The sequence below is a fragment of the Elephantulus edwardii genome, unplaced genomic scaffold, assembly GCF_000299155.1.
Source record: "Elephantulus edwardii isolate Elephantulus edwardi_28Jun2011 unplaced genomic scaffold, EleEdw1.0 scaffold00418, whole genome shotgun sequence".
Lineage (NCBI taxonomy): Eukaryota > Metazoa > Chordata > Mammalia > Macroscelidea > Macroscelididae > Elephantulus > Elephantulus edwardii.
Genome location: NW_006400168.1, coordinates 762,837 through 788,013, shown reverse-complemented (window position 1 = coordinate 788,013; position 25,177 = coordinate 762,837). Strand labels below are relative to the sequence as shown.

Below are 25,177 nucleotides of genomic sequence, written 5' to 3'. Positions count from 1 at the left end.
TCATGCATCCTGGGGGATATGAGCCCCAAACTTTATTCCCTGATTCATAGATGCTGCTTGTTAAGTTAGGGTTAGATGGGGAGAGGTAGGATGGTGTAGGCAGCCCTTCCTCAGAGGTCCTGTCTAATCAACTACCTTTGCCTGCGGCTCTAGTGTGTGACCTACAGAGCATGCTCAAGACTCTGCCCCCACTTCACTGTCATCTCTAATAAACACCATGCACAGTCTTCCGGCTTCTGTTCTGTGTCTGCTGGCTTACTTAGCAAGGTTCCTCAATACAAGGTCCACTCAAGTATGAAGGAAGTAAAGAAGTATTCAGACCTATCCTCTCACAAAGGACCCAATAAATGGGAAGTAAAAAGGGCAGAGCCTGGAGAGCCCACCCTCTCCTCAGCCTCATCCTCAGGTGCTTGGGGAGGAGTGGGGGAGACATGCAGCAGCACAGATGGAACTTGTTCCAGGAGGTGAGAAGAAAGAGGCTTAGTCATAGCTTCATACTGTTCCTGCCTTAGGCCACAAAGGTCCTAGAAGTAGCCCCAACTTGAACTCTACATACCTGCCAGGTCTCTAATGGGTAAGAGTGAGCATGGGCATCAGTGGGGGGCCCCAGCCCTGCAGCACTAACCGCACACTTAACTCTTGACAAGCTAGCTCAGCACTCCTCACCTCTTAGCCCACAAGCAGCAGGCTATTAGGGGCACAGCAAAGGTACACAACACAAAGTACGAGGATGGTTCTGATTATGCCTCACCTGCCAAAGCTTCACAATCACTTTCTTCTCTCACCTTGTACAAAGCTACCTGGAGGATGCAGATGCTCTAGCCAGGACCACAAGTTATGTGGGCTACAACACTGGATGGATTATGATCTTGCTGCTGATAGCTTTTCTGTCTCCCGTAAAATGCTATCTATTGCGCCTTAACAGCAGAGACCCTAGGCTTTACTCTCATTTTCCAAGTCAACATACTATAATCAGTGCTGTCCCCTCTGTCTTCTGTAGTACCAATGAGAACCTGGGAGATCATTTTAGCTATAAGTAGATACAGCTTTAATATCGGGTGTTTATTCGCAGAACATACAAACTCATCTTCTTGGAGAATAAAAACAAATTTCACTCAGTGACTTTAAGATGAACACTGCCAGTTCACCTCGACCCCCATCAACTAAAAAAATTCCCTGGATGAGGGATGCCTAGAGTGCATGGCACCCCTTGGCATAGGGGTTATATACAACTCTAAAAGCTCTTGACTTGAGAATCCAAATGTGAAAACAGTTGTCAAAATGACAAGAGTCCAAGGTCCATAACTCTCACGGTGCCATATCCCCGGGGTCATCCTGGGCCACAGCGTTAACGGCAGCTTAGGCAGTCAAGTCTGTGCTGAAGGTGCTCCTATCCAGGCAGCCAAGTTCTTGTTCATTCTGAGAGGCAATGCCAACTGACTTCTAGAGCTGGGCCAAAAGCTGGCTATTTTCTCTCCTTGCCTTCTACAGCAGTTCCCCTCCTTCGGAAGCTCAGTCAGGCCTTCAGACCTAAAGGTCTGGGCCAGGGTAGCCTTGATTGTTTCCTAAGTTCCCATAACCCAAGAGTGAGGACCTGAAGGAGACAGAGGTCCTGTCAGAAGGGTCCTGAAGAACCAGCTTTAGGCAGCTTCAGAGCATGTCCTTAACCCATGGGAAGAACCCTGTGTCAGGCAAAGATGGTTTCTTCCCTGCGCTTTTTGGTCAGGATGGTTCCTGGCTTGTGCTGGGCATCTGGGTGGTTGGCTAGCTCTGGAGGACAGGAGGACACAGGGCTCTCCAGAATTGCTTGCTTCAGCTCATAGAACACAGCAGAGTCTTCTTTCGTGAGGAAGGTGATAGCTACCCCACTCTTGCCTGCTCGTCCTGTACGGCCAATCCGGTGGATGTAATCTGTGAAATTTTGGGAGGAATGTTAGTCATTCAGGGCATCAGATCAGAGACTCTTGGTGAACAATCCCTGAACCTCATTTACAAAGGCATCGTATTCCCCACCACTTAGCCAAAAGATAGAAAATAGTAATGCAAACAGACTGAACAGAAGTACTTAGAAAATACATGACTTCTGAACTTTGGTTATCTGACTACATTAAGACAGTTGCCTAGCCTCATGCTATCCTAGGCAGTAGGACAATACATCAGGTGAGCTAAAGAGCATGATCCCTTCTCACTGGAACAAACATTCCCAGACTCAAAGCTTTGAGAGATGGCAGCAATACCTTCCTACTGCAGCACCCTGACTTTGAGAGCAATGAGAGAATCTCCTCTTATCCTGGACTTACCTTCAATGTTTTTGGCCATATCATAGTTAACAACCATAGATACATCTTGAATGTCGATACCACGACCAGCCACATCTGTAGCCACCAAAATATCCTTGGCCCCAGCCTTGAGGTTGGACAGTGCAAACTCTCGCTGCTCTTGGCCTTTCCCACCATGCAGAGTGCAAGCATTGTACTGTTGAAAGAATGAAAAAAAAAAGGGAAAAAAAAGATCATCACAAGACAGATGTTAAGAGGGGGCAGGACAGAGCAGAGAGAGAAGGGTGAAGATAACAGCTGGGTAGAAGGCGAAGGAAGCAGGATAAAGAAAGTGCAACTGAAAGAAGTAAAGAGAACAGACATGCTGGAGAGCACCATAGAAGAATACAGGGTATGCTGTGGTTTGAAAGAATACAGGATATGAAGCTGGAGGCAAAGCAATCGGCCAGTGAATAGGTGGAAAGTGGACCATTTAAAGAGTTGGGTGGAAAAGACACCCTTTTCCCCTCAAACACCAGCATAAAAAGTAGAAGATCCTTACTACATACGGAGTACAGTTAAGGCTATTTCTCAGATATAACTACTTTGTAGGACTGAATTTCTACATTTGAAGAATCAGGACTAAAGTTTTCTGGGACATACCAGTTAACTGGCATAAGAGACTTTGAAAAGTTAGATTCTACATCCTAGTCTGTTGAGTTAGTGTCTTGTTTCTTAAAAGCTTGTTTAAGATACAACTGTAGATTTCATATTCACCTGAAGCTAAAGAAAATGAAAGAAACCCAAAAAGCAAAATCTAAATAATCTACAGGACCAATAAACTGAACTCAAACTCACTGCTATGAAGTCAGAGCCAATACATGGCTTACCCTCCAGCAGGTTTTCACAAGCTGTAAACCACACAGAAGGAGACTGTCAACCTTTCTCCCCTGTGGAGTCACTGGTGGATATGAACTGCCAGAGATGCCACCTTTGGGTTAGCAGTGCAACCCCCTATAGGACTTAGGAACTGTGGCCTCACCTACCTGCAGTGAGAAGCCCTAGATGGTACTGGAAGAAAAATGTGAAGCCTACTGGACTGGTCAATCAAACCATGAACTGAAACTAACTCCTAAAGTCATCTTTTAGCTAAATAACAAATTGGTTCAAAAAATAACTAAGTTTTGGGGAGCTCTGGTGGCCTAGTGGCAAGAAGCTGCATTACAATCCCAGAGAGATGCGGTTCGAATCCACCAGATACTCTACCAGAGAAAGAGGGGCAATCTCCTGTACCAGTCAGATCTGATTTGATGGTACAAACACAAACAAAATAATAAAAATTAAAAAACAAAACACTAAGTTCTGTGCTCCATTAAAAAAAAAATTACCTCTAGGAGTGGCCATCTAACATACAACTATTGGTCTCTCCCCATCAAAAAAGCAAACAGATTATCAGTCCAAAAGCCTAAGAGCCCATTCAAACTTCAGTCTCTACAACCTTGAGACCAGAAGAACTAGATGGTGCCCAACTACAGCTGCTGATCACTTTGAAAGGGTTAACAATAGAGGATCCCTCATAGACAGGGAGAAAAAGGTGGAACAAAACTCAAAGTCATAAAAAAAGGTTAGGCTTACTGGTCTAATATAAATTAGTGGAACCTCTGAGACTAGAGCCTGTAGACACCCTTCAAGCCTGGAACTGTACCCCCATGAAAACATCAAGGCAACAACAGACAGGCCTGGAAAATGATCCATAATACCAGAGAGGAATGCACTGCTTAGAATCATACATGACCAAAAAGGCAGCATTTACCCAGCAATAAATCTCAGAAGACAGGAAGAGATAGGAAGGAAAGATGAATGGAAAATAGGACACACAGGAAGAAAGTGGGAAGAGTACTGTTACTCTTGGGAACTGCCATTCATGTCATGAAACAATGTGTATGGACTGTTGAATGAAAGCCTTCACAAGTCACAATGAATTTTTTAACAACCACCTGTACATCAATGCGCAAAGCAGCATTATTCACAAGAGGAAGAACATGCAGCCCAAATATCCATCAACAAATGACTGGTTTGAGAAACTGTAGTACATTCACATAATGGAATACTATGCAGCACTCAGGAGCAATGATTTTGAAAAATATTATATAACATGGGAGGGGCTAGAGAGCATTATGCTGAGTGAACTAACTCAGGGACAGAAGAACAAATTCTGTGTAAGACCATTATTGTAAAACGGATAAACAGTGGGATGTGTATGGACATCCAAAGAGGGAAGGGGAGGGGTCGGGGAGGCTGATGGGGAGGAATCACAAGCTCGCAGAGTTTGGTGGGTGGAGGGGGAGAGTGAAAGACTAAAAACAATGTACATGAATGAAACACAATTAAAAAAAATAACCTATATGAAACAGCCAATAATTTCTATAAAACAAAGAAGAGAATGTATGTAGCAGGGAAACTAGATTAACAGAAATGGAACCACCCAAACAAACTGTTCATGCATTGGGAAGGATATAACCAATGTCACTGAATAACCTGTGTATAACTTGTTGAACAGAAACAAAAAATGTTGTTAAAATTTCACTGAAAACACAATAAAACAAGGTGAAGGAAGAAAGAAAAAGAACCCCAGAATCCTGATTATTAACATCTCTCTCTTGAGCATAGTAAAAATTCTTTACTCCGAACAGAGGAAAGCACAACCAGCTTTGACCCATTCTATTTCAGGTCCTTAGACCTCTACAGAACATTTCTCTCAGAATCTCTCCTGTCCACATCCCAGCTAATGAAGGCCCATGGCAGCTTTGCCTAGCTCTGCTGGAGTGGACTCAGAAGCCTAGCACTTAACCCAGTTCTCCCTGTTGCTGCAATTTTTCCTCTAAAAGAATGGACTTACTGAATACTGGCGAGGTTAAAGAATAAGGAAGAATAAGAAAGCAGGCCCTTAAGGTGATTCTCTAGTTTCTGAAAGTTCCAGAGAGATCTGACTTCACTCTTCACTGCCATACATACCCCCATCTTCTCCAAGGATTTGGCCAACACATCACAACCCTTCTTCTGGTTGACAAAAATGATGATGGGTGGATCAAACCCTTGCTCCAAGATAGCCAGCAGCTTTTTCCTGAGAAGGGGAAGAAAACAAGATACCTAATTAATCCCACCCCAAGTGAAATGCCCAACCTGAATCCCAGCTTCTTCAATGGCCATGGCATTCCAAACAAGATGCTCTTCAACAAAGAAGTGGTACCATTCTCACAGCTTTTCTTCCCTATTACACACTATTTTCCCTGGCTCAGCTTTTCTGTACCTCTTTTCTGACTCTGACATGAGGAAGACCTTCTGTTCCACTCGTTCATGAGGCTTGCCAGCAGAACCAATGTACACCACAGCAGGTCGCCGAAGATAGCTCCGGGCCAGGCGCTCCACAGCTGGAGGCATGGTGGCCGTGAACATGACCGTCTACAAAAACAGGAGGTTAAGTAAGCTCTGGGCCCAGGCAGACACAATTACCTATCCCACCATACCCATAGGTAGTTCAGCCCAACTAAAGAAATCTTAAATAAACCCTGATACCAAGTCTTGATAGCCACCTCCTTAAGAAAAGGGTCATTTTTCCTACCCATCTCTATCTTCAGCACCTGTTCATCAATCTGATAGAAAAACTGGAGTATATGCTAGTAGTTAGGATGTGGGAAGTAATAGCAAATGTTGGAATCCTTTTTTAAGGTGAAGTTAACTGGCTACATCTAGGACTGTCAAAAGATATCTAGGCACATCTCACCCACAAACATGTACTTGTGGGACCCCCTATGGCAAGAAGGAACTTGAGGCACATTTGGGACTTCGTCCATCCCTGCCTAACCCAGAGAGCCAAGCCAGCCTTACTTGGCGGTATTTATGTTTCCCTGACTCAAAATTGGCCAGCATCTTCTCAGGGTCTTCAGCCTCATCTGTGTCTGGCTTTTGATTGCTGACAGGCATGTGCTCCAGGATCTTCTGGACATCTGGTTCGAAGCCCATGTCAATCATCCTATCTGCTTCATCCAGAACCACATAGGTACAGCGGCTCAGCACCAAGTAGCGGTTCTCCAGCACATCAATCAGACGTCCTGGGGTAGCAATCACAATCTGGAAGGTACAGTATAATCAAAAGAGGCTCTATCAGGTTCCTAGTTCTTCCTCCTGTGAAGTACTCACTCACTTTGGCAACAGATCTCCAAAACTTAGGAATGGACCCCAGCCTCCAGTTGTGTTTAGTTGTGGAGGCTGCTGAAAATGTACTTATTCAAAGTTTTGAAATTTTTAGGAATGAAAGGGATCTTGTGTGGGTCTGGGGATTGGACAGTCCTCACCCCACTGCTATCAAGTCATGGTGACCCTCCCCCTGGTTTCCAGGCTGTAAATCTTAACAGACTTGCCTCCTCTTTCTCTTGTGGAGTAGCTAGTAAATTTGAAGCTGCAACCTTTAGGTTAGCAGCCCAACTGTAATGCACTGTGCCAAGAACAGATCAGAAGAAACTTTCCTGGTTGGGAAAGGGACTAAGATACGATAGAGGAATTAGTATGAAAGGTTAAATTGAAGAGTCTATAGAAGGCTAAATTCTTATAGCAGAATTCTTATTAAAAGCTATTTTCCCATTTTTCCTGTTACAACTCAAGATGATGAAAGTAATATGTAAATTCAATGAAATAGTTTAGCAAAATGACTAAGGGCAAAGTCTTTGGATCTGAGTCTCAGCCTAGCCCTTCCTAGCTATGTGTGACTTTAGATGTTAACCTGAACCTCAGCTTAATCCTATATTAGAGATACCAATACCTACTCTCATAAGTTAGCTGTGAGAATGAAGAAAATACATAATGTGTGCGTATTTGGTAAAATTTCTGATTCCTGATACATAGGTGCTAAGTAAATTGTTACTGTGTGCTACTGTGTCTATTTCAATTCCTAATGAATTCATTAGGAAGTTCTGGTGGCCTAGTGGTAAAAAGCTGCGCTGCAATCCCAAAGGCATACAGTTCCACCAACTGCTCTATGCAATTAATGCCTCTGAAAAACCACCAGAGAGTCAGCTATGGGTCGGCTCCGACTCAACAGCACACAACAATAATAATTCATAGGGAGCTCTGGTGGCCTATACCATAAGATTTACACTGTTAACTCAAAGGCTGAGCCTCTAGCAGTTCAAAGCCACCAGTGGTTCCACAGAAAAAAAATTGGAAATGTCTCTTGTATGATTTATAGCCTTAAACTCTGGAAGGTCAGCTATGAGTCAGGTCCAACTCAACATCAAAAGTGAGTGTGAGTGAGTGAATGATCTTGTATGACAGAACAGAACTGCCCAATGGGGTTGTCTTGACTGTAATGTTTACAGGAGCAGACTGCCAGGTATTCTTCCTGTGGAGCCACTGTTGGGTTCCAACCACCAACCTTTCAGATTACAGCTGAGAACTTAAACACTGCACCACCAGGTCCCATTCTAGATAAATAGCAGCACAAATGCATACACACATATATACAAGCCAAGCCATTTCTTCATTTTTCTGAACATCTACAGAAGAAACTAGAAACATAGCCTCAAAGAAAAGAGTATTCTTAAAGTGTGGGTGGTGGTTTGGTTAATAGCTGGTGACTGGTTAGGTGAACAAACCTCACAACCCATGCGCAGTCTAAAGCCCTGGTCTTCCCTGGAGATGCCACCAATGACAGCCACGGTGCGGATGCCCAGTGGTTTCCCAAATTTGATGGTCTCTTCTTCAATCTGCTGGGCCAACTCACGGGTGGGTGCCAGGATGATGGCATAAGGGCCTTGGTCTGACTCTTCAATCCTGTGGTAAATAGGCAAGCCACAACTTCATCAGCCCTCTTGTCATTCAGTCACAAAAGAAAGAAAGATAAAATCATTCTATGGAAATGGAAAAGGTGGGGAAGAATGTGTGGTCCCATTTGGAAACTAGAATTCAAGAGAGCAAAGTTCTCCAGGGAGTAATTCTTGCCAGGATGATTCTTTAATATTATGATCAAATTATTCTCCATTATCTATCACAGACAAAAGAAATGGGTTTCTTTTTATGAACTTTAAAAAAACCCAACCAACAAAAACCACCTTGTTTGAGGGTAGATAAAAACCTGGAAATACTGAATACTTTTTAGATAGAATGGCTTAAGTCTAGTGTGTTTGTAAGGTTCATCAAGTCTAGTAGTACCAGCACTTTCAAATCTTTTCTCATTAAAAAACTAACTGCCATCAAGGTAGACCTAACTCATAGCTGACCCTCTACTGAGTTTCTGAAGCTGTAAATCACACAAAAGGATCTGTCCATCTTTCTCCTGTGAAGCAGCTGGTGGATTTGAACAGCCAGAGAGACACTGCCTTTGGGTCGGCAGCACCACCAGAGCTCCCTTTCCTTTAACTAACCTCATAATAGCTATTTTTTACAATTTTGCACCTCTATATATTTATATTCTACATCATCCCTTTATTTTCATTTTTTCAAATATTCATATTTATTATTCTGTAGGACATTCATAATTATCTTTCTGAAGTAAACCAAATGCCATTTTAATTATCTTGTGTACTGTCATAGATCAAGTCAAGTAACTTGCTAGAACTTAAAGGAGGTAAAATATTCTGCCTTTACCTGAACTAATTAATAAGGACAATATCTTCAATTTTTCCAAGACTTCCAATAAAGAATTAATCTTAAAATTTAAAACAAAAATACTAATTTGCCACTTTCACCTTCCTTACCCAGCCCAACAAACCCAGAGCAACCAGTACCAGCTGACCCCACCTGTCAATCTTAGGGAGAGTGGTGATCCACACCAACAACGGGATGAGGAAAGCTGCCGTCTTGCCACTGCCAGTCTCGGCTACGCCAATGATGTCACGATTCTGCAGCCCAATGGGAATTGCCTGACGCTGGATAGGTGTTGGTTCCTGTAGTGATCCAAGGAGAGTACAATTGTAGTAAGAACAGAATTATACCACTTGGTCTACCACTAACAGGTTGGGTACATTAAAAATAAACCAATGTGAGGGTATCATGAAATGGGGATCTGAGAAGAAACACAATCACACAAGGTCAAAACTTCCACCAGAAAGTTACACAGACAAGGCCACCTTAGAGCCCACCAGTAGAAAAGGCATCAGTCAAAGTTCTCATCCTCAATGAAGTTTGAATCCCCTAGATTGTAAGGAAAGTTCCGGTCTCCTGCACATGTCTGTGCCCCCTTACCTTGTAACCGCACTTATCAATAACCTCCAAGATGTGTGGAGGTAAAGAAGAGTCTTTCCAGGATCGAATGGGATTGGGGATCTTGCCACCTTTGGTGGTGATGCTATAGTCCTCTCGGAAGATCCGCCAATCTCTGTCTGTCATCTCATCTAACTTCTTCTGGGACCAGTGTCGATCATCCCAGCGCTGCTTTGCTTCCTTCTTACGAAGTTTACGGAGTCTTGCCCTGGAGCAGGTACAAGGAATAAGAAAAATCAGTATCTTCCAATTCCTTTCCCTGGATACTTTGAGTCCACCCAACTACTCCTAGCCCTGATCACTCACTCCTCCTGTTCCTTTTCTTCCAGTGTTCGCCTCTTTTCCATCAGGTCTCCATAGAAACGTGACTGTTCTCGTTTCTGTTGCTTTAAGTCAATGCCTGCAATGAAGCCTCGCCCCAACAACTGTACCTGGTGCCGTTCTTTGTACCTGAATTGAGATAGAGAACAAAAACAAAACACACACACACAAAAAATGAACATTAAAAGGAAGAGTAGACTAACAGTATGTAATAGTTTCCCTTCCTGGCCAAGGCCTTTCATCACCAAGCAAGCTGGCTGATGAGCTTATCACTTTTCCCACCCCAACTTCCTTTTTCCTCTAGAAACTACCTAGAGTAAAAAGATCTAAAGCTTAGCCCCAAAGTCACTCACAGGGGGTTGTAGTCAATGGATGTATCCTCAGAAGCATCCCACTCAAAGACAAATTTACGATCATTGAGATGCCTTGTCCGACGCCGCTTCTTGATTCCACCCAGGTAACGCTCCTGCCAAGGAGTCAGCATAAAGCACGTCAAGTTCAAATTCCAAATCTTTTGTTGGAATATAAAGATCAGAATTTCCAAATAGAAAGACATTCTTTTTCAAAGAGGTTTCTTTTTCCAGGTGTAGCGGTGGAGGCAGTGACTGAACCAGGGCCTGTTACCTTAATGGCGTGTAGTTCCTTGCTCTTGTCCTTCTCCTCCCGGATCTTTTGCCGCCCTTCTTCATCTTCATTTCCATTGGTCTCCCGCTCCATCCTCTCCCTGCGTTCCCTACGTTCTCGTTCCTGAGGATCTTCTGCAGACATAAGAGAGCAAAGTTACAGTCAGTGGAAGAGAAGGGAATGGAGGGGACAGGGGAGGAAAGGGTAAGTTTATGATATCAGAAAAATAAATATCTAACAGGAAGATACTTTTCTCTTAAATTCTGTCATCACCCTGCTACCAAACTCCAGAACAAGCAGGTTCCTGATTTACACCAAAACCTCATCCCACGTCTTCTTGCCTAATCTAGGAGTAACTAGGATAGGGAGACAAACCCAACATCTTCCTGCCCAAGTCTTGGAACTGTTTTCGCTTTTTCCTCTCCTCTTCAAGCATCTTCTGTCTCTCTTCCACCTCTTGCTGCCGCCTCTTTAGAGCTTCAGCCTCTCGTTCTGCTTTGGAGAGGAACTTGGGCTACAAAACAGATTGGAGCAGTAAACAATGAACCTGGGAGCAGTCACATCACTTACAGAGATGTGACTGTAGAGTCTGAAATTAAACCTGTTGAGAAAAGCACAAAGAGACCTAGAATCCCAAGCTTTTACCTTAGCCTCAGCTTCTTCCTCAGCTTTTTTCTTGGCCAGAAGTTCCTCCAAGGATAATGGCTGGGCCTAAAGATAAAACACAAGACTGCTCATAAAAGCTTTCATTTTCTGAAGAGTAACAAAGCAAAGCTTAAGAAGAAAAGGAAGACAAAACATCTTCCCTTTACCTTGAGCTTCTTATCACCATGTTCATCCTCTTCATCTTTCCGAGAATCTCTATCTTTCCGAGATTTAAAATCTTTTCCTCGGCCAGGAGATAAGCTTTTAGGAAAACAAAACAGGAAAGATCCAGTGTTGTTCAGTCTTACACTCAAGAGGAGGATGGAAGTTTACCTATAATTCGACAAAACTGGTCCGCAGTCCTCTATCATGTCCTGAAGCTCCCTTAGCAGACATGGCTACTCTGCTGCTCTGAAACCTAACTATTAAACTGCCTTGGCCCTATTTTACCCAAAACTCCTTTTCTGAGACTCTTCTCTTCTGGAAAATGGGTCTACACTACTGTGGTGTTAAGATTTTAGTGTTCAAAGTGGCTCCCCTAGCATGCTGAACAACTTTGCCACATGGATGGGCTGGAATATGAGAATAGTGAGCTAGCCAAGGAAAAGGCTAGTCTCACCCACAAGCGGACTGGCTAATCTCACTATTACATTGAGCAGCTCAAAAAGAAGAATTGGAGAAATCTCACCACTAGCAAATAGAAGCAAAAGAATGAAACACGATCTTCAGGACCAGATATTCTTATGCCTGTCAAACTTGGGTCTATGAGAACAACAGCCACAGTTGTCACACCAGAGAACTAGAGACCTGTTAGGAGACAGGGCCTATCATGGGACTGCTATGCCACTGAATCAGAGCTAAGAGTCTTTGCCCAAGTTTGCTGGAGGTGTCTGGTCTGGGGGGTGGCAGTGGGCAGTGAGGAGGCATAATTGCCAGGACTTACAGCTTTTTAACACTGGCCTAAAGCTGCAAGGCTCAAGGCTGAGGTACCTGTGAGCATATTTATTCTGTGAGCAGAAGCTGTCCTGGCCATAGCCTTTTGACTTCTCCAATATGGTTCTATGTCGTGTGTGAGCAATCTCATAGGAGTTTGGACCCCATAAAGCAGTGAGTTTGGCATTGGGATGAGTAGAAAGAGATGACGGAGCATGAGGGACATGTCTGACCTCATGAGAACTGATTCTGTGTTGCGGATGTTGACAGGGACAGTTCCCCTTTGTGAAGTGAATAAAGGTCAGATATGGCCCCTACACGGCCCTTCTCTTTTTACAACTTTTAACATAAAAAATATTTCCTCCAAACAAAAGCTGCACACTGAAGGGAGGGGAAAAAAATCTGCCTAACACAGTGAATTAGCCTACATGATCACGCACTCACATTGTTTCCTGATAACACCACATATTCCCCTTTCTCATTTGTCTTTTATATATGGATAGGAAGATAGAGCATTTCTGGAAGCCCATTCTCATTCCCCTAGTACCTGGACCTTTTCCGGTCCTTGTCCCGTCTGTGCCCATCCTTGTCTCGATCTCGGTCTTTCTTGTTCCGATCTCGCTCCTTATCACGTTCTCGTTCTTTATGTCGCCGTTCTCTAAAACACAAAATTAAGAAATAATTTTATATTTCCAGAGTCTCCAGCTTCAGTATAATTTTAAGGTTTCCATGCTCTTTTCTCCTCAAAGTAATGCTTTTCCAACTGGAGACAGTGCTTCCTGGAGATATTCAGAGAGACTTCTACGGTCTTATAGATCAGAGTTGGACTGCTAAGTATTAATAGCAATGACGAACCATCATCTATGAAAGCTGATGACCTACCTTCCTTGATCATCTAGCCCTTGATCCCACTTTACCTTCAATAGCTACTGAGTCACTGAGAGAAACTGGAAATGTCTGCACGTCTCAGTGGACTCACCCTCTCTCTCTTTCACTGCCACGGAGTCAAACCCACTCCTAGTAATCCTCCATCAGATTTCTGAGGCTAAAAACTGCAATGAGAGACTGTCCATGTTTCTTCCCTGGAGAGCATGGGACACATGCAGCATTTGGGTAAGCAGTGCAACTCAACTATGGACTATGCCACAAAAGCTTCCTAATTAGGTTAAGAACACAAATGTGTAAAAAAGAAGAACATCTAGTACTGAGACATGAGAATAACCAAGAATAAGAACAAAGATGTTCAAGATGTACTGCTCCTTCCCAGGTAACAGACATAACGAAGCTATTCACCTTTCCGTAGATTTGGAACGGGAACGAGAACGAGAACGGCTGCCCCCTCGACGCCTATCCCTTGAACGATGGCGCTTTCTATCCTTAGACGGGGAAGACTTCCGGTCCCGATCTCTCTCTCTCTCTCTGTCAGGAGTCCGAGATCGTTTCCTTTCCTCCTTGGAAGGTGATACATCACGGTCTTTCTTGTCAGCCAGCTCTCCTGCCATCTGTCAGGGATAAAGAGACATACTCATATACTGGGTGCTATGCTAAGCAGTAAGAAGCCCTCGTGACAGAGCACAGCATGATGATGGGCTGCTAACTAAAAGGTTAGCAGTTTGAATCCAGCAGCTGCTATAAGGGAGAAAGGTATCCTCACTTAGAGTTACAGCTTCAGAAATCCCATATAGGGTTGCTATGAGTCAGAATCAAGGGTTTTGGTTATTGATCCTAAACAGTGGATTTATAATTCATCTAATCTCAAAACCACTTTATGAGAAAGAAATCTTGGTATGCTCACTTCACAAAAGGGGAAACGGAACTGAATGAAAATACAATATGATTTATAAATGATCATTCAAATTTTTAAAAATTTAGTTTTTAAAGAAGAGGAAACAATTGAGAACCCAGAATAGACCTTTGGTCAACTGATATTCAACAAGGAAATAAAACCTATCAAATGGGGAAATGAAAACCTCCTCAACCAATGGTGATGACAAAACTGGACTGCCACCTGATGAAAGGTAAAACAGGATCCACATCTCATACCAGAAACAAAAATCAACTCAAGGTGGATTAGAGACCTGGGAGTAAAACCCAAAACCATAACATTAATCAGAGACAAATTGGGATCAAGCTTAGAAGGCCTGGTCTATGATATAAAGATACTGTCATATATAGCCAGAAATGCTCAATCTGGAAACGATAAAATTGATGAATGGGACCTTCTAAAGATTAAATCCCTGTACACATCAAAAACTTTTTCTAACAGGGTGAGAAAACCTACCAACAGGGAACAAACATTTGGCAATACCATCTCAGACAAGAGTCTCATAACCAAAGTTCATAGAATATTTCTGGGCCTTCAGAAGAAAAAGACTGATAACACAAAATGGGCAAAAGACATGGAAAGAGTTGTTATAGAGGAAGATATTCGAATGGCCAAACAGACACATGAAGAAATGCTCAAAATCACTGGCAATAAGAGAGATGCAAATCAAAACCACACTGTGATACCATCTCACTCCAGTAACAGTGGCAAAGTTTACAGGACAACAAGTAAAAAATGTTGGAGAGGATGTGGCAAGATAGGAACTCTTATACATTGTTGGTGGGTTGTAAAATGATACCACCACTCTGGAAGGCAGTTTGGCACTTGCTTCATCAAAAAGCTGAACAAAGAAATTCCATATGACCCAGCTATTCCACTGCTTGGAATATGCCCCACGAAAATAATAATTGAGGCTCAAACGGAGTCTAGTACACCAATATTCATAGCAGCATTACTCACCACTGCAAGTACTTGAAAACAGCCTAAATGTCCAACCACAAACAAATGGATTGAGAGGTTGTAGTACCATCATACAATGGAATACTACATAGCACGCAGGAGCAATGATTTTGTAAATAACTGTAACTTGGGAGGGACTAGAGAACATTCTGATGAGTGAACTAACTTGGTCCCATAAGGACAAATACTGTATAAAACCATAATTGCAGGATGAGGATGAGGTTCCAAGGGGGGGAGAAGGGTGGAAGCAAAGGAGTGAGGATGGGTGGGTGAGGTGTTAATCATAGGGCTGCACAATTCAGTGGATAGGGGGGTGAAGGAAATGGAAGGATCTTGTGTGAAAAGCAATGTATTTGAACTTTGTCAATATATCAGTATAAAATTTAAAAAAAAAAGAAAGAGAGGAAATAGAAGCTTAGGTCTATAAAAGCCATTTTCTTAAAGATACTCAGGTAAAAAGTGGGAGATGATGGAGCCAGCTGTCTCCAGGATCCCACTGTTATTCACTACACAATGACTGTAATTTCTTTTGGTATATGTTCACATCTAAATCTTTACAATCAGTACGCCAGTCACCTAGGACCAAATCAACACTTTTTTAAACTTATATATTTTTTTTTCATTGGTTAACAAATAATCCTTTATTGAAATATTTTCATTTGTAGTTCTTTAGCTAGCTGGGCATTCCACAGCACCACTGTTGATGTCTTCTATGATGTCATGAGGGTGACGGCCATCAACATTGCAGCCCACAGATTGGGAAGTTCCCAGGATCTCTTTAATAGTTCCAGAGAGTTCTCTGGCTAAAGACCGGTGTCGCATCTGCCGGGCAATGCCAACAATCTCATCAAAAGTGATATTTCCACTGTGCTTAATATTTTTTCTGCTTCTTTCTGTCTCTGGGTGGTTCCTTTAGGGCTTTGATGATCAGGGCAGAGGCAGAAGGCACCACTTCAATCTGGGCCTGTCTGTTCTGAATCGTCAGTTTCACTGTAATCCTTACTCCCTTCAGTCACCGGTGGCCTTGGCAATGTCATCACCAACCTTTTTTGGAGACAGACCCAGGGGGCCGATCTTGGGGGCCAGAGCGGAAGTGGCACCGACTTCCCCACCTGTACACCTCAGGTACACAACTTTAATCTCGTTGGGGTCGAACTTGGGCGGCATGGCAGAGGCAGCTGGTGTCGGATGAACCCGGATGCGGGACGACCGAAGAAAGTTGCACCGAGGCCTCCTCCGAGCCGAAAGCCGAAAGACAGGAAGTAAACTTATATATTTAAGAGAAATATGAATGAAAGTTTATAAATTATACTGGTTCTCATCAATAATTCACACATTTTTTATTTTGTAACATTAATGATAACTGAACCATGTTATTAATTAACAACCTCTTTTATATATAATTCTTCTCATCACCCAACTTATTTATTAAATTTTATTTCACTCTCCTTCCATTCTCATCTCTGGTAACCACACAAAAATCATTTTACCCATGTGTACACTTCTTCACAGCTTAATATGATAGTGGTCTTATACCGTAATAGTACTTTTTTTACATTTTTTACTGAGATTTTAATGAAAGTTTAGCAAGAACCTGGATTTCCATTCATTCACTGTTGCACATTTTCCTCCCTACCCTCCCCCAGTTCACTTTCCTCTTAAAAAAATTCTTTCATTGTTGCGCAATACCCCCCAGGCCACTTTGTAATGCACCTTTTATTTTGGACTGCTGTCATGCAAATGATATCTAGTCATATATTCCTCTCAAACAGTTCTTTTCATCTGTTTCAATGCATTGTACATTATTTATCCCCTCTTTCTTTTCTTAGTTAAAAACACAAAACACTTCACGAATTTCCGTGTCATCCTTGCAGAGGGACCATGCTAATCTTCTGTGTATCGTTCCAATTTTAGTATATGTCTTGCTGAAGCAAGCACCATAATAGCACTTTTGTGACAGACTTATTTAATTTAGCATAAAAATGCGTCCAAATTATACAGTGTTTCATGGATATTGTTTTTTTAGAGTGCATGATTAGGGCAACTGGTTAATGGTTAGAGATCAAAGTCTTTTTAATTTAAGATACATTTATTTGTAAATTAAAGCGGCAGTTGGTAAATATACAGGTAACCACTCCAAAATATTCCTTTTTTAAAACTAGGCTGCCATGAGGCTGATCACTGTGACACCACTGATGTGTCAAATGCTTTAATGCTCGGTTACCCAATGCGGACAGAGAGTGGGGTGGAACTCCCTGGTTAAAACAAGCTTGGAAGCAGGAGTGGCATCCACTTCCATAACAGCTTGCCTCTGGAAACCCTATGAACCTGGAGAGAGGATGAGAGACACCCAAGCGTTGAGGACTATCCTTCACAGGGTCGCTATGAGTCACCTGCGACTCGATGGCAGTTAACAACAATAACAACAAAATAGAGAGATCAGCTGTCCCAGTGGACAGAAAGCGGTGCTACCAAGCCAAATGTGGGTTACTTTTAATCCGCGGCCCTCGGGCCTGTCTTTCACTGTTTTTGTTCAGACATTCCTTTAGGTCGTATAGCCCTGGTGTACAAGTTGCCATACCACGGTCACTTGTGGTTGCTGTAAGGCTGAACACCGAGACACGGATGTGTCAAATGCGTTAATGGTCGGTTTGCGGACAGGGAGTGAGGTGGAGCTCCTGATTAAAACAAGCTTGGAAAGAGGAGTGGCACACATTTCTAAAATAGCTTGCCTCTGGAAACACTATGAACCTGGAGAGAGGATGAAAGACAACCAAGCGTTGAGGACTCTCCTTCATAGGGTCGCTATGAGTTGCCTGCGACTCGACAGCACTTAACAACAACAAAACTAATAATCCTCTAGTTTATGTTCTCCCATAAACTATTACTTCACTGAGTTTTATGGTTAATTTATTAGCTATATTCTGCCTTAGTTAGAATTGTAACTGATAAAAAAATTTGCCTTTCCACATTGCCCAATTCTGACCTCTAGTATACGGAAACCACATATTGCCCAGACCTAAAACATATCTGTCAACTCCTACTTTCTATGTTACCAAGAGGAAAAAAAAAGCAGTCTAGGACTGGTTTCCTAATAGAGCTTGATGAAAACTGGTCTACACCTGTGAGTATTTGATAGTAAAGGTTTGGATGTTTTCAATGACTACAGAAGTACTTAATGTGTTAAAAACTTGCTGCCAGTTATATTTGTAACAACTTGAGTCATACTGGACTCAGTGGCCTAACAACAGAACGTTCCCAAATTTAGCATAGTTAGTTTTATTGTATGGTTCATCTACGTTTTTAGGATGTAGAAATTAATAGTTCCAAACTACTTAAATATATTATGCTATGTTACCATGAACTGCTAAGAAAACAAACAGGTTTATCCTGTAGAGGGTTAAACTGGGCTGCTCCTTGGAGGCAAGGATTCTGAAGCTTCATCTGACATACTTTGGACATGTTGCAAGGAGAGTCCTTGGAGTGGGACGTCATGCTTGGGATGGTGGAGGGACAGCGCAAGAGAGGAAGACCCTCTATGAGGTGGACTGATTCAGTGACTGGGGTAATCGGGGTGGGTGTGTCGGAGACAGTGAGACTGGCACAGGACAGAGCAGAGTTTAGGGCTGTTGTACATAGGGTCACTATGAGTCGCAAAGGACTCTATGGCACATAACAACAACAACAATCTATCAAAAGCAATTGCTAGGCTGAACAAATACTAAGTTACAGAGTGAGTATTTCTGGCTTATACAGGAGAGAAATATGCAGTGTTTTCAAAGCTCTCAACAGTTACTCACTAACACAAATCTCCAAAGCATAACTTAAGAGCTACAAGGTGAGTTTTATAGTAACATAATTTTAAACATCATTTACATTCATTTCAGTATATTACTCAGAACTCAGACTCAACTATTGTTGAGCCAGTTCTGACTCATAGCACCCCTCCATCCAGTTTCTGAGGCTGTATATTCTAACAGGAGGAACTGCTCATTATTCCTCTGTACTCTCTGAGAAGCTCAGTCTTTTGAGTTAGCTCAACTTGCTACACAGAGTTTCCATCACAGAGCTCTCCAATCTATTACTAAGATTTTTATTTTATGTCATAGTAGTTCTCTCCAGTGTTCACAATTTACAGTTTCACTTTATATATATGTAATTGAGTAATACAAGGGACAGTTTTTACTATCACAAACCAGTCCTAAAAAGAAAACAAAATCCCACCTCTCATCTTACATAGAACTCTCAGTGCTGTGACTTAAAAGAGATTCATGTAACATTTTTTGGGAGTTTTTTTTCTGTGATTTGAGTGAAAATTTACACAGCACCTTTATTTTGTTCTTCAGTCATTTATATGCATTTTGCTTTATAACATTATTTATCAACAATGTAATCACACTTTTTCCACACTGTGCTTGTAATTCTGATTTTTGTTTAATTTTTCTAACTCTTCCTTACTTTCAGGGCTCTATCCTTGTGCACATACTGTTCTTATTGTTTTTGTTATTCTTGGTAGGAGTCTCCCTGGTGTTATTGTTCACCTTGTGGCGTTGTTCTTGGAGGCCATTGATTTGACTGTAACTCCTAGTGACCGTCTGAATGACATATCTGAACTTTGCCCTATCCTGAACCATGTTCACCATCTCTTAACATGCCCATTACAGTCAATATGTCAATTATCTTGTTGAGAATCATCCTTTTTCTGACCCTTACCCTTGGTACCAGCAGCCAGGAAATCAAAAGATGAATTGCACTGGGGAAGTCTGCATTCAGGGACCTCTCCAGAGTACTGAAAAGCAACAATGTCAGTCGGGAGAGTAAGATACACCTGATCCAAGCCATGGTCTTTGGAATTACTTGCTATGCTTCAGAAAACTAGACAAAGACTAAGGATGATACAAAGAGAATCGATGCCTTTGAGCCGTTGTGCTGGAGAAGAGTATTGAATAAACCATGGATCACTAGAAAAACAAACAAGTTCATCCTAGAAAGGGTGAGACCAGGAGGCTCCTTGTAGGTAAGGATTCCAAGGCTTCGTCTGACATACTCTGAGCATGTTGCAAGGGGGAACCAGCCCTTGGAGAGGGACATCATGATTGGAAGAGTGGAGGGACAGTGCAGGAGAGGAATATCCTCAATGAGATGGACTGATTCAGTGGCTGGGGTAATGGGGGTAGGTGTGTCAGAGACAATAAGGTTGGCACAGGGTAGAGCAGGTTTCAGGGATGTTGTATACAGAATCGCTATGAGTTGCAAGCAACTGGAGGGCACATAACAACAACATGAGAATCTTAGAAAGGTAGTAAACATGAAAATACATACCAGGGAGGCAAAAGTGACTTGGTGGTGTAGTCCATAAGGCGTTGCACTACTAACACAGAGACATGCCCATTTGGTATTTCATATCCACCAGCTGCTCCGAGGAGAGAGACAGGCTATTTCCTCCTATTAAGATTTACAGCCTCTGAAAATCCACTGGAATGCCAGTTATGAGTAGGTTCAAAGTCAAGGGCAATGAAGAAAGAGAGAGAGAGAGAGAGAGAGAGAGAGAGAGAGAGAGGCAAGGAGGAAACACAACACTAACACTATTTTCATACAGGATACATCTCTTATTTAGAATACCAAGTCTTTTTTGGTTTTTTTCCTTTTTTATTATTTTTGTTTGTGTGTGTGTACCGTCAAATCGGATCTGACTGGTACAGGACGAGATTGTCCCTTCTTCAGGAGAGCATCTGGTGGATTCGAACCACTCACCCTCTGGGACTGCAGTGCAGCTTCTTGTCACTAGGCCACCAGAGCTGGCCTTGAATACTAATTCTAAATAAAAAATGTGTCTTGTATGAAAATGGCAATGGAGATGGGAAGTAGACAGCTTCAAGGTATACTTTGGAGGCAGAGCTGGTAAGACTTATTGATGAAGGGAGAAAGCAAATGAGGAGAACCAAAGATAATTCCTAAGTGTACAATTGAGTACAGTTTGCAGCACCATTACTGAACCACAGAAAATTAAGAGCTTTAGTCTCATATAGACTGTTTTTACAGCATCTTGGTGTATTTTGTTAGTCAATCAAATGGTGATTTAATAGGTGATTTCAAGGGACAGTTTCAGTTTAAGTTTTAGCCTATTTAGATAGGAAAATGGTCTCAGGTTATCCTCTACTCTCAACTGGTCCGGTAAGTCTAAATGTTTTAAAAATCTGAATTTTTTCCCCCCTGTTTGATTCCCATTCTATTAAGGTCCCATTGTAATATGTCTTTTAATTTCCTGGCTGCTGGTGCCAAGAGTGTTGACTGTGGAGCCAAGCAAACTCAGGGACCTCTCCAAAGTACTGAAGAGAAATGGTGTCACTCTGGAGACTAAGGTGCACCTGATACAGCCATGGTCTTTGCAATCACTTGCTATGCATCAGAGAGACGGACAATGACTAGGGAGGATAAAAGGAAAAGTGATCAAAGGCTTGAGCTGTGGTGCTGGAAGAGAGTATTGAATACACCATGGACTGCTAAGAAAACGAACAGGTTCTTCCTTGAGAGAGTTAAACCAGGCTGCTCCTTGGAGGCAAGGATTCTGAAGCTTCGTCTGACATACTTTGGACATGTTGCAAGGAGGGACCTGTCCTTGGAAAAGAACACCATGCTTGGGAGGGTGTCAGAACAGCGCAGAAGAGGAAGACCTCTATGAGGTGGATTGATTCAGTGACTAGGGTAATGGGGGTAGGTGTGTCGGAGACAGTAAGATTGGCACAGGACAGAGCAGAGTTTAGGGCTGTTGTACACAGGGTCGCTATGAGTCATAGACGACTCAACGGCACATAACGACAAACAACATCAGGGTCTAGCATGTTGTCCAGAGGTGCCAGTCCTTGGAAAAAAAAGACATGATGCTGGGAAAGGTGAAGGGCCAGAGGAAGACCTTCTACAAGATGAACTGACACGGTGACTGTTAACAATGGGTTTCAACATATCAGAGGAGAAAAGGATAGTACAAAATAAAGCAAGTTTCAGATCTGTTGTTTCTTCTAGGGGCACTATGGTTATAGCTGACTGAACAGCACCGAACAACAAACCTGTGATGCTGATCAGAAGGATTAGTATTCTAATGAGGGAATTTTAACTAACCTATGACCTTACTCCTTGTATCTCCCCTTTGCCCGAAACTATTAACTAACCAATCACAATTTATATAAAACTAGCCAAAAGAAAAGAGATCCTTACTACGACCCTGTAAGCTCATATAAAGAGAAAATTTTGCGTTCAGGGAGCCTGAGTCTTAAGAGACTGTGGTCTGTCAGTGCTCCCCATGTACAATAGTCTTCCTTGCTTAAAAAAAAAAAAAAAGGAACAGTATTAGGTACATCTGTTGGAGAAGAGCACTGAACATGCTATTAACTCCCAAAAGAACAAAGACATATGTCTTGGAGAGGGTACAGTTGGAGTGCTCCTTGGAGGCCAGGATGATGAGGCTTTGCCTTACTTTGGATATGTTACTAGGAGGGGCTATTCCTTGGAGAAGACATGATGCTTGGAAGGGTGGAGGGTCGACGAAGGAGAGGAAGACCCTCAAACAGGTGGACTGACAAAGTGAGTGCCACAATGGGCTCTAGTGGGCCAGAAAGTGTGAAGATGGCACAGGATAAGACAGGGTTCAGACTTGTTCATTAGGTCGCTATGAGTCGTACTCTACTCGACAGCATCTAACAACAATTACAAGTACACCTAGTTCTTCTGGTCTCAGGATACCTCATGAAGTCATGGCTCCTCTAAGTTAACAGCCCTGCAAACTAGTTTCTTCTCTGAGACTCTGGATTTCATCCTTTTTTTTCTGCTCCAGATGAACAGAGACCAAATCTGCTATCTCAGCAGGCTACTTACAAACTTTTAGGACTTCAGACAGTATTCACCTCCTAAGATACAGAACATTACCTCTGTAAACTTATACTATATCCAGTGACTTAATCATCTCACAAGGCTAAGGTCCTAACCTTCAAACACAGAAAACCAATCTCTCAAGGTGTTTGGTTATGTTTGAGATGTGTAAATTGTATTCTCAATGAATATAAATGTATACACACTCAGGTATTTATATAATAAATACATTAATTATTTATATAAAGTACCTAGAGCTCTAGTAGCTTAGTGGTAAGAAGCTGCACTGCAAAAAAAATTAAAAAAAAAAAGAATAAAGAAAAGAAGCTGCACTGCAATCTCACAGGTACATGGTTCTAAACTACCAGCTGCTCTATGAGAGGAGGATGGGCAATCTGCTCCCATGAGATTTAAAACCTCCGAAAACCCACTGCAGGGTCAGCTATGGTTCAGTTCTGACCTGACGGCACACAACAAGATACACCTCTATATATGTGACCTAATACTTGCTTTCTAATTGTTAGTGTTGTTAAAATGTCCTATTTTTCACATACAATGAGCTGACATAAAGAGTATGAATGTCTATTTATGTACACACACCCTTCCTGAACATAGTACCACAGGACACTAACCTGCTAAAAGCCATATACTGTTGTTGTTAAGTGCTATCGAGTTGACTATGACTCATAACAACCCCTATGAACAAGGGCTATGAATCTTACCCTATCCTGTGCTATCCTAATCATCTCTGATAAACTACAGCTCAATGTTACCGTCACTGCATCACTCCATCTTGTAAAAAGTTCTTTCTCTTTCTCTGACCCTTCACCTTTGCAAGCATGATGTCCCTTTCCAAGGATTGGGCCCTCCTAACAACATGCCCAAAATATGTGACGTGAAGCTTCATCATCTTTGCCTCCAAGAAGCACCCTGGTTGCACTTTCTCTAAAACGTATTTGTTGGTTCTTTTGTCAAGACTATGGGATAGTCAGTATTCTCAAACATATCAGCTCTGCGGGAAAAAGATGGGCAATCTCTTCTTGGAGGTTTACTACCTCTGAAAATCCACTAGAGAATCAGTTTTGAGTAGGTTCCAGTTCAATGGTTCAAAAGCCATTTAACACATATTAACAACTCAGAGCTGACTGTCCAATAGGTTTTCGAAGACTATAGATTACCACTCTTTCACCCACAGAGCAGTTTGGTGGATTCACACCACCTATCTTTGGGTTGGCAGAGCAACTCTTTAGCCTCCAGGCCACCAGAGCTCCCTGTAACACTTATTATCTATACAACATAAGGTACTATGTGTCATACTCTTCGGCATAAACATCCTTTTCTCTTGTGTCCTTCTGAATAGCAACATTTACTCTGACCAAGCAATCTGCAATATGTCACATTCCTTGCTACATTTCCCATCACCAAAAGTAACAAGTATGCAAGATCTAGAAGTGATGCTTAATCAAGCATTTATCATCAAAAACTAAATTCCCTACAAACAAGTCAATTTCAACTCATAGAGGGTTAAGTAGAACTACTCCATAGTTTCTGAGGCCGTAGGACATTAATCTGCCAAAACCCCATAAAATACATATTAACAATTCATTGCTGTCGAATTGAACCCACTCAGACTGACCTTCCAGTGGGTCTTTCAGAGGCTTTAGGTCACATAGAAGCAGAATGTTTCATCTTTCTCCTGAAAAGTTTCTGATGGATTCCAACCACCAAACTTTCAGTTGGCAGCACAATGTTTAATCACCATATGCTAGGCACTGAGTGAATTACAAAGGAAATGCGGAAGATCTTGTTGACAAAACGCTTATAGTACAAACAAGGAAAAGACGTAGACGTATATAGTGTTAAGATACCAAGATGAAGTTTCAAATGAAGGAAGAGTGCAAATGAGTTTAATTTATGAAAGGGATTTGGAAAGTTCGTACAGGAAGTATTTCTTGTATCTTTTAATTACAGGTAGAATTTGAAGATGTATACTTGAAAGCGTAAAAGGGAAGTCAATCCTGGGAGGAAAAAAGTAATAGTAATACAGGAGATGCAGAGGCGGGAAAGCATGGAGCGGTTCTGGGAGAAAAGCCAGAGTTCGTTTGAATAAAGAAGAAATAGTCGAAGAATGAGGGAATAAAGTCAGACTGGGCAGATCACGGGCGCTGTGTCCTTGGGCCAGGGTTGTGGCCTATGCCCCCAGGAGTCAACACTCCCTTTGGGGCTAGCGCCCCTTCACCCTGACCCACTAGAGCTTCTCCAGTCCGTGCCCTTTCCTTAAGGCGTGCTTTCCTCCCTCATCCTGGAGGTAGAGGCCATCGTCATATTCCCACTCTCGCCCTCGCCGTAAGATCCTACGAACCACCTCCATCACCCGGGACTCACCACCCTGACTCTGAACCGCCCAACGCGGCCTCAACGTCGCCGAGCAGTCGCCATCTTTCCCGTTTCCTGGTCGCGGAGATACGCCCTCGGCCGCAAGGCAAAC

The 25,177-nt window shown here is 42.4% G+C and overlaps 1 protein-coding gene and 1 pseudogene across 1 annotated transcript; both read right to left on the bottom strand.

Moving 5' to 3' along the window:
- Positions 1-1,445: 1,445 nt before the first annotated feature.
- On the bottom strand, positions 1,446-25,154 carry DDX23 (DEAD (Asp-Glu-Ala-Asp) box polypeptide 23). The gene is made up of 17 exons (XM_006902484.1): positions 25,075-25,154; positions 13,332-13,540; positions 12,586-12,696; positions 11,273-11,366; positions 11,106-11,171; positions 10,836-10,974; positions 10,461-10,594; positions 10,190-10,302; positions 9,822-9,965; positions 9,498-9,723; positions 9,054-9,199; positions 7,910-8,087; positions 6,147-6,389; positions 5,569-5,720; positions 5,274-5,382; positions 2,301-2,475; positions 1,446-1,911 (listed from the first exon to the last, which is right to left on the bottom strand). Exons 2-17 carry the CDS (start codon positions 13,538-13,540, stop codon positions 1,688-1,690), a joined length of 2,463 nt encoding a protein of 820 aa, XP_006902546.1. The 5' UTR covers positions 25,075-25,154; the 3' UTR covers positions 1,446-1,687.
- On the bottom strand, positions 15,493-16,068 carry LOC102851688 (annotated as a pseudogene).
- Positions 25,155-25,177: the final 23 nt, after the last annotated feature.

What these genes read in the sequence shown, in the direction of transcription:
- DDX23 (XM_006902484.1), bottom strand. Translation starts at nt 13,540, where the DNA reads ATGGCAGGAGAGCTGGCTGACAAGAAAGACCGTGATGTATCACCTTCC. An exon ending in AGGAAGAAGCTGAGGCTAAG is followed by an intron (nt 10,975 to 11,105) that starts GTAAAAGCTTGG and finishes TCTGTTTTGTAG; the next exon opens with CCCAAGTTCCTCTCCAAAGC. An exon ending in GACTGCGCATGGGTTGTGAG is followed by an intron (nt 6,390 to 7,909) that starts GTTTGTTCACCT and finishes TGTACCTTCCAG; the next exon opens with ATTGTGATTGCTACCCCAGG.